This window comes from Fusarium tjaetaba (assembly GCF_013396195.1).
Source record: "Fusarium tjaetaba strain NRRL 66243 chromosome Unknown NRRL66243_c0000592, whole genome shotgun sequence".
In the NCBI taxonomy this organism is placed as follows: Eukaryota; Fungi; Ascomycota; class Sordariomycetes; order Hypocreales; family Nectriaceae; genus Fusarium; species Fusarium tjaetaba.
In genome coordinates, this window is record NW_023501788.1 from 1 (window position 1) to 9,023 (window position 9,023).

Here is a 9,023-nt window from a genome sequence, read left to right on the forward strand (position 1 = left end):
ATATATCTTAATTATATAATACCACTGGTTTAACAGATTTCATGATACGCAGATAACTTGGTTATGACATCTCGATCCAGCCGGTGGGTGGAGTTGATATTATTTTATATTTGCGTACGGATACTCCGTACGCCTCATCTCAATAATGCGCGTCAGATGGTTAGTCTACTGTTGTTGATTGAGATCGAGGCATGATTCATATGAGAGGATGAGATAGACTTGATGAACACGCGTGCAATTTGCCTTGATACCAGTCCAGTCCTGGTTTGCCGAGTTGCTCATTAACTAGCGCGGTTGCTAAAAAAAAACACAACCGTGGCGGAGAAATACTCGTGCCCAGGTACGAAAAGGTGGAGGCTTGTCAACGAGTCACCAGAGCCGTCGACTGTAGTACTGTACGGATAGTCTCTTGCATCTGTATCCATTTTGGATGGACGATAATCGTCGTCTAGACCATTTTCAAATGGGCCCAGGGAGAAAACAGAGCATTCGGTAAAGCAATCCTGGTTTATCTAGTTAATGGGATCGCAATGCAAATCAAGGCAAAGCAAAGGGGCCACTGAAGAGGCGCGGTCGACCCAGCCCGGGCTGGACTTGTAAACACCACGCTAATAAAAAGGTCTTTGATTTGTTTCTACTGGGAGTTTGTGAGGCTGAGGATGACTCGGGATGACATTGACGATACGCTAAGCATTGGAGGATATGTCAATGTGGTTGCTGGCTTGTGATTTTTATATTCGTTGACGGAGAGGGAGAGGACCATAATCCGTAACATCTGTATGGACAAGACGTAAGATTACGATGAAGTATGAATCTCGTTCAACTATAGCACATCTCATGCACAAAAGAACAAGTACTGTACCCCAGACCTAGCGTTGTGGGTGCAACAGAACTGGTCCCTGGTTAGCGCCAGAACCCGGCAGCGGCTTGAAGTTGGTGGGGTCTCGAAAGCCGGCCCCTGGCTGGTGTCTCATTGTTGCATTGCTTCTAGCAATGGCTTTTTGTCTTGTTGTTTTGAAGCCTCGGGAGGTCAAGATAAAGCAATAATTAAGGTATTCGACAATGAACTTCGACAGACGCTAGGGACATTAAGTTTATCTACCAGACACATGAGACAGTACTCTTTCAAGCACACAGTCTGGCAGGACCTTGTGTCTACTATATTCCCTGCTCATGCAAGTATAAACGTCCCTTATCATCATTGCTGTTGTGTTACCACGGTTGCTGGTCGTTTCCTCAAAAGCAGCGAGATTAAAGATGCGTGTGGGCAACCTTAGTATGAGACTTAATGCTTGCCTTTCCGAGGAAAGTAAGGCAGCCTCTGTCTAATTTACCGGACTCTTCAACGCAAACATGGACCATCCCTTGTTGGTGTATCTTACCTACCTCGAAGAGGTTGCGTCTCCGTCTTGGGTGGGTTCGTTCCCGTCAAGACGAAAATGAAGCATTGCTCAATTCTAGATAGGCTTGCTGACTAGTTGTGGATTCAGAGTCAATAGTGAACGCCCCTTGTGGTCATGAGGTGGCCCGTCTTGGGCAAGTTTAGTTTCGGAGGAATTGAGTTGTGAACAGTAAGGCATGTTAATAAAGCGGGGGAAGAATATCATATCAGTGTCATGGTGCCATCAAGAGTGCTCGTATTTGAGGCTTCAGACCATTGATACGATGCTGCGGCTGAGGAGACAACTGTCCCAAGCATAGGTAGACACGGAGGCTAGACAGGCTAAGGCTTCCTTATCAAGTGGCGAGAGGGGGGCTTTACGAGTGAGATACTCTGTACATACAATAACCAGATTCATCCCACAAGATCAGATTGGATCGTGTTCAAGAGGCATGGGTGTGGTGTGGTATCTGCAGCTAGGTAGGTAGTTTTAAGGGGTCGTCCACCCATGTGGATGGGCCTTGCACAAGACTTCACATTGTGCAACTCAATGCCCTCATGTCTTCACGAACCAGACATCGTACATACCTTAGTCACACAACGCTCAACATCTTCCTGCAGTGCTTTGTTCCCAATTCAGTAATCATGTCTTTTGGAGTGTCGCACAGCCCAACGCCTCTTGCTTCCCTTGGAAGTTGGACCTCAGGACCTCAGGACTCTCTCCACCTTCTTTCTTATGGATGGATCATGGATCCATCAGAAAAGGGACGGGTTCCATGGATCCTTGATCCATCCCATCCATGGCCCGCTGCCTTCTATCGCTCCACCCTTTCTTTCTTCCATCAAATCCTGACTGACTCTCTTTTTTGCACTGGAACCAATAACCACTAGGTACCTAACCAAGCTGCACAGGGAACGTAAATTAATTAGTGCCTTGTGTTGTTGCTGCTTGGGGGCGGGCTATGGGTTGTGGTCATGTACTGTTCCTTTGCATCCATGGGGGTCTAGCTAATGGATGTCTTTCCAGCATCGTACTTTAATTAGGACATTAGGTCGGGTAGATTAGTAGCTCTCAGACCCCTTCACCTTAAACCTCCACTACCTCCCACCCAACTTTACGCACCACCTCACCACCCGGTACTGTACATACATACCTCTCGTCCAAGACAACTTAGCCCTGTGACGCCGCCATTGTTCGCTGTTACTTACATACGTACCTATTGTTTGAATTGTCATTCACGTACACGCACTCGCCGCTCTTTTTCTCTTCTTTCCAATTCTTCTTTTGGTTTCGCTCTCACTGTTTGTGGCTTTGCTCTTTCGATTTCCAAGCCTATCTACCTGCATAGGTAAGGTAGCTCAACGTCATTCAGTGTCGTCCGTCACCCCACGAGGATCATCAACAACGACCATTGAAGCCGAATAGCACAGTACCCTGAATATACGACCCGGCAGCGCGCCGCATTACCATCGATCTCGCAGCGCCCTCTCTTGCCAACCGACGACTTCATCTGGTCTTCTGGCTCTTTGCTTGTTTCAACTTTGTTCCAGCGACCATCTCCGTATCACAATTCGCATAGCGCGGCCCGCGCAAGTTCCCTCTGACGCCGATCCCTCCTTGGCTACTACCTCCTCGCTCTCGACTGGCCGTCATTCTTGACGTCTGTTAACCATTACACATTATTTGCTTTCTTCCACCAAGATCGACAGCAGGCCTCCGTTTTGCACTGTACTTTATGCTCTCACGCAATATACTGGCTTAGACAATCGCTTCTTCGGGTCATAGAGATTTGCGACAACTTGTTCCCTTTGACATAAACTCGGCGCAGCAATCCTTCGACCTCCCCTGACTCTGTAATTTTCGAGCGCTCTGGAACTATACCGAAACGACTGTCGTCTTGTTTTTTTGCATCTGCGCTTGGCTTCGCAAGTTCCTGGTCTGCATGGAAACACGCCTTCATAGCTAGACTTTTGTTCTAAAGCGACCACCATGTCGTCACGTCCGTCTCTGCTGGATCTGCGATCGGATTCTTCCAACTCCAACCTTTCTACAGTCTCTAAACCCTTGCGCTCACCTCGCCTCCATGTTGCTGGCGAAGTCCCTCCTGAGCTGTCCCCCTTGGACGCTTTCGCCATGCAAAGCCGCCTGCTCGCAAGGCAATTACAAGAAAGCGCCAAAGAGGGCAACCGAATGAGTCGCCTTCCTCCTCTGACCGTTGAGAGCCCATTAATCGTTCAGGGTCGCTCTGAGTACTTTCGCTCATTGTCACAAGATTCAGGCTCTGAAGCCGGTGATCATCCCCCTTTGCGCCCTAGTTCTGGTCTCGCGGTAAGGACAGAGGTGGAGGATGCCTTTAGCGATGACGCTGAGCGCCCTGTGTCTATGCATCCACGAATGAGCCGAATACCGCCTACTCCCGATGAAGAGGTACCCGCAGTGCCTCCACGAGCTCCCTCTCGAGGACGGGTTTTGGATCACATTGATGAGACAGGCTCATTTTTCGGCGCCAGGAGGGAACGATCGCCCTCACCGTTACATAGTGATACGCAGTCACAGTTTGACAAGCGAGTTGAATCATCTCCGTCTCGGAAAGACGACGCTGCCTCGCTACTATCTGCCCGACGACCAAGCGGCTCGATCAGCGAATCAGTCACCGGTTCACCAGAAAAGCCCAAGCATTCATATGATGAACTCGGACTGGCGCCACCTCTGACCTCATTTCATCCAAGACGACGTACACCCAGCAATGTCTCATCTCCAGCATTGCCTACTGACGAGGATGGCTCGGGTGGCATGGCGGCTTCGTTTCACTCACTGCCTCCACGGAAGCTATCTTCTGCAAGTGCAATGACCTCCCCTGCGGTTGGCTCTTACCGACGATCTCCTTCCATTGGCTCCGAGTCCTCTGCGCTTCCTCGACCGTCCTTCAACTTTTCAAGACCTATGAGCAGGTCTGGCACACCTGGTATGGAGCAACCCTTGAGACAAGCTTCCTCTGATAGCCAGCCTTCGTTCATTTTGGCTGATGAGTCGGTTCATACACCAGTGAGCATGCATAGTGAGGCATTCCTTGAGCAACAGGCCGAAGACCGTGACAAGGGTGCACCATCCTACATCTATTCCAAGTTCTCACTCCCGAGAGGCAAGGCCATTCAACGCGCGGAACCAGATGAGCATAATCCACAGGCTTCCTTCCATTGGGAACAACCCATGGTGCCCCCAAGCGACGTCCACCGATTTGAGAATGCCCCTCCACCCTCTCCTCCCACCAGACCTACAAGCTCCTCCGCCAATACCGTTCCAGACGATTCCCTGGCATCGGGTAGCTCAATGCCGAAGGCATCAATCGAGTTGAGGAAGGTTCAATCTGAGACGACACCACCACCGATGCCCCAGCTATCTCCAACTGCAAGCAGACTATCTGCCGAGGAGCCGCGTGCATCAGAGGATGCGCCTAGAGGCCGAGGTCGAACGCCCGTTTCAATAGCCACCAGTGACACAGCAAGCACGATCAAACCACCTCCAACGGCTCGCTCGACAGCGCCTACAGCATCAGAAATGAGTGCAGAAGAGCACTTGGCGAAGGGTATCGCATGTCATGAAAGTGGGGATCTGAAAGAATCCACATACCACCTCAGATATGCAGCACGTCTAGGCGACCCGACCGCTATGCTTTTATATGCGCTTGCCTGCCGTCATGGATGGGGTATGCGTGCTAATCAGAAGGAGGGCGTGGAATGGCTTAGAAAAGCCGCGGAATGCGCTAGTGTCGAAATCGCGGATGATGAGAGTCATGTAAAGGAGGGTAAGCATGTTGACGTTGTGGAACGAAGAACTCGAAAAGCCCAATTTGCTCTGAGCATTTACGAATTGGGAGTAAGTCACATGAATGGCTGGGGTATTGAGCAGGACAAGTCACTGGCTCTCCGCTGCTTCGAGATCGCCGGTAGTAAGTCTCCCAGATGAACCATTAACAGCCAATTGCTAACACGGCCTTAGACTGGGGCGATGTCGATGCGCTGGCTGAAGCTGGCTTCTGCTATGCACAGGGTATTGGATGTAGGAAGAATCTGAAGAAGAGCGCCAAATTCTATCGCATGGCTGAAGCCAAGGGTATGAGCATGGTTGGGAATAGCTGGTTAGTCTCGACAACCAGGACATATAACCTGGAATACACCCTCGTACTCACTAACGTTAAACAGGATTCACAAGGCCAAATACGATGATGACGGCGAGTCAACCGCGTCCAAGAAGGACAAAAAGAAGGCCCGTAGCAAATCTCGAACCAGAACCATGTTTGGACTGAAGTGAGCTCACGAGCCGCTTTAGTGACACGCCTACTATGATAATGATGACATCTTCGACATACCCATTTTAATCGGAGTTTTTACTGGTTTTCCATTGCATTGGGGGTTTCATGGGGATTAGGGGGAATATTCTTGTGCTCCCTGTAACGTCTGCTCAGGGCTGGAACTTAGCCAGGTTAAGGAACTGGATTCAGTTCCGTGTTCAGCGTTAGATTTTAGATGAGGACTTTTAGTGGACATACCCCGATGAAAGGGTGATATGGATTCTTATACCTATTCCATGCACAGCAAAGACACTGCTACTGTTACTGTAGTACGGTGGTTGTCTATTCTATTCAACACGTTCTTGGACACGTCTTGGACACTGCATCCCATATCCAAGAGCTAGGGAAAAGCAGCAGAGGCACTCAAGTTAGACAAAAACTTGCCTTCCTTTTTGAAAATTAAATGCATTCGAAATATTGTATTGAGTTGTACTGGCATCATCAGTCACAACTCCGCCTGCCACAGCTAAAGGCCTGTTCAGTGATCCCGTATGCAGTGTACTGGGATTGCGTGTTGTTACATGCCGCCGTCTACCTCATCTAAAGGTCTGATGGGATCTCTATTTAGCTGTCAACGTCCATCTTCTCCTCCACGGGTACGTCTTCCACGCTAATATACCGCTTGATCTCGTCCCTCTTGATGATCTTTTCGTTCAGCACCGCCGTCGTGCCCTTGGGGAAACGGTAACTCTGAAGCTTAGGATCCTTCTCGTTGGGCTTGATGTAGTTTCTCTTGAGTGTTGTCTTGTCCTTGGTGATGATCGCCACGTCCACGTTTGAACCCGAGCCCAGATCGTTCCAGACACCAGCAAGAATGGCGTCGCTCGCCAGCTTCACGGCTTCCTCCTGGTTAAGATCGGGCTTCCACTGCGTCTCAAACACACTCATAGCTGCCAAGCTACCACTGCCCATGGTAACGTAGGGAAGCTTATCTGTGCTGCCGTGAGCGTGAACAGTGAAGAGGTGGGTGCCAGTAGGGTCGACGCCAGCAACGACCAGGTAGGCACCTATGTGGCCCTGGTAGCGGAAGAGGTGCTGCTTCAGGAGGGTCATGCAGGTGACAACGCGGGGCTTGCGACCTGTGGATAGGGAGTGCAGCTCGAGTTGAGAAGAGATGAGGGCGGTGGTGAACTCTGTGTCAGCGGCGGTACCGGCACCAGCGCACCAGATCTGAGGCGAGATGTAGTGAAGTTTCTCGCAGTTCTTGTCGGCGACAATGGGACCGGATGTGGCTCGAGTATCGGCAGCAATCTAATGGAAAGGTTGTCAACGTTGAGCTCTTGGTGGGATGGCGGTAGCTCCATTCAGTGACCGAAGACCGGCGCTTGAGACAGCAAGGTATCACTTACCACAACACCACCATCAAATATGCATCCAACAATAGTCGTTCCAGTGCTGGTGGCCTTGGGAAGAGGGACTCCGCGGGCGTGGAGAGCCGCATTGCGGTTGTAGTTTGAGAAGTCGAAGCCTGGCATTTTGAGCGACCTGTGATGCCCCGATTGAAAATATCAAGATAGTTGAATTACCCGAGTGTCCGTAGGATAATGCGGTATCGTGAAAAATGGTAAGATCGCTCGGGGTATCTTTTGCGATGGGGGGATGTTGCTGGTCTTTGACAATTGCTAGACGAGTTGAAGTTAACAAGGCAGAGCTGATGACGAGGCTAAAAGCTGCCTCCAACAGTTGAGCTTCACTGAGCACCTACAGCAGCATACAGCGGCGCGCTCTGATTGGTCAAACCTGATAGGCACGACAGGCAGACCACGCCTACCTACTAAGTAGGTGAGCTGGAGCAGTACCTACCTAGGTACTTACCTTACCTAACTTGGTAGTAACCAGTGGCTCAAACTTTAACACGTGAGGAGGAGTCTGGCAAGAGCATATCACAGTCAATGAGCTGTTTGGGCAGTTCCGGCTTGATATGAAGCTTCGTATCTAATCTAAGTTCAAAACATTCCCAGCTCTTAGAGGTGTCATCTACGGAGTAAAATCATTCGCAACTGAATTTCTAAGTCTCCTGCGCCTCTAGGTGCATCAATCAGGCCAATCACTATCTGGCAAAGCACGTCCCCCAGCCTACCACTGCCTGGGCCAAAGCTCCCCCCAGTCGCCCCAGTCCACTCCTATGCTGAAGGCAAATTTATGAACTTCAGGTCCTCTCCAAGGCCGGCTACTCTGCTACAGTCATGGCTTTCAGCTTTGGCAATTCAGGAAACACTATGCTCGGGAGTACGGCAGGAGCAGGAGGACTGACTACAGGCCCTGATCTGGAGACGATTCAGACAGAGGTGGGTGCGCTATTCTTCTAAATTGATGGTTTCATTTCATGGTCTTGTTTGTTTTGTTGACTTCATGGACGTGATGCTAACCGCTCCCAATCTGTACAGGATCTCGGTTTTCTCTCTATCGCTGGCGACGCCAAGGTTCGCCTTACATCCGCGTGGCCATCTCTTCCATCTTCTACCGCGTCGCTTCTCAGCGTCGCTTCGCGCAAAGGTCTTGTCGCTGCTGCTGGACCCGACCAAGTTGTCATCGCCACAACCGAATCGGTGCGAAAAGCCTTCGAAAAGCCCAAAGATGGCGACTCAGATATTCGCGAGTTCGAGCCTCAGCTCAAGATCCCTATGCCGATGCGAGTTTCGCAATTATCATTTACTGCGGATGAAAACTATTTAATCCTTTCCGCCGAATCTGGCGGCGGCTTGGCTGTCTATGAGGTCCAGAGTCTATTATCGGGATCAACAAACTCGGCTTTCGAGCTGTCAACAAACGGTGAAACCTTGAGAGCTATGATCCCGAACCCTACATCTGAGAAGGCGGAGCTTTGCGCTATCGTTACGAATAACGGGAATCTTCACATGGCAAACCTGAAAGAACGACAAATTAGCAGCGTTCTTAAAAACCAAGTCAGCTGTGTCAGCTGGAGCTCCAAAGGCAAGCAGCTATGCGCCGGTCTGGGTGATGGCACAATTTTCCAGATGACCCCAGAAGGAGAAGGGAAAGGAGAAATACCTAAGCCGCCGAGCGTAGGTGACTTTCATGGTATGTAGCTGCAAGCTTTCACTTAATGTCAAGATTGGCTAAAATTATCTCAGTATCATCTCTTACCTGGCTCGAGAACCACCTGTTCTTGTCTATCCATACTTCAAATAGCGAATCGCCGCCGACCTCTATCTACCATGTCATTACGCGCCAACCACCATCATCTTTCAGCTTTCAGAAGCTTACCGACCCTGTCGAGCCGTTTGGATCAGACAAAACACCACATCACTCGATTCTGCGACTCCGAG

General features: G+C 50.1%; 3 protein-coding genes across 3 annotated transcripts; 2 read left to right on the forward strand and 1 right to left on the reverse strand.

The window, feature by feature from the left end:
* Positions 1-3,371: 3,371 nt before the first annotated feature.
* On the forward strand, positions 3,372-5,693 carry FTJAE_14177 (DSF2 Suppressor of mptFive pufFive mutation; the record flags this gene model as incomplete). The annotated part of the gene is made up of 3 exons (XM_037347387.1): positions 3,372-5,331; positions 5,382-5,520; positions 5,585-5,693. 3 exons carry the CDS (start codon positions 3,372-3,374, stop codon positions 5,691-5,693), a joined length of 2,208 nt encoding a protein of 735 aa, XP_037198809.1.
* Positions 5,694-6,297: 604 nt separating this feature from the next.
* On the reverse strand, positions 6,298-7,208 carry FTJAE_14178 (proteasome component PUP1; the record flags this gene model as incomplete). The annotated part of the gene is made up of 2 exons (XM_037347388.1): positions 6,298-6,984; positions 7,083-7,208. 2 exons carry the CDS (start codon positions 7,206-7,208, stop codon positions 6,298-6,300), a joined length of 813 nt encoding a protein of 270 aa, XP_037198810.1.
* A 711-nt stretch (positions 7,209-7,919) lies between these two features.
* FTJAE_14179 (nucleoporin) lies at positions 7,920-8,783 on the forward strand (the record flags this gene model as incomplete). Its single annotated transcript, XM_037347389.1, has 2 exons — positions 7,920-8,021; positions 8,121-8,783. 2 exons carry the CDS (start codon positions 7,920-7,922, stop codon positions 8,781-8,783), a joined length of 765 nt encoding a protein of 254 aa, XP_037198811.1.
* Positions 8,784-9,023: the final 240 nt, after the last annotated feature.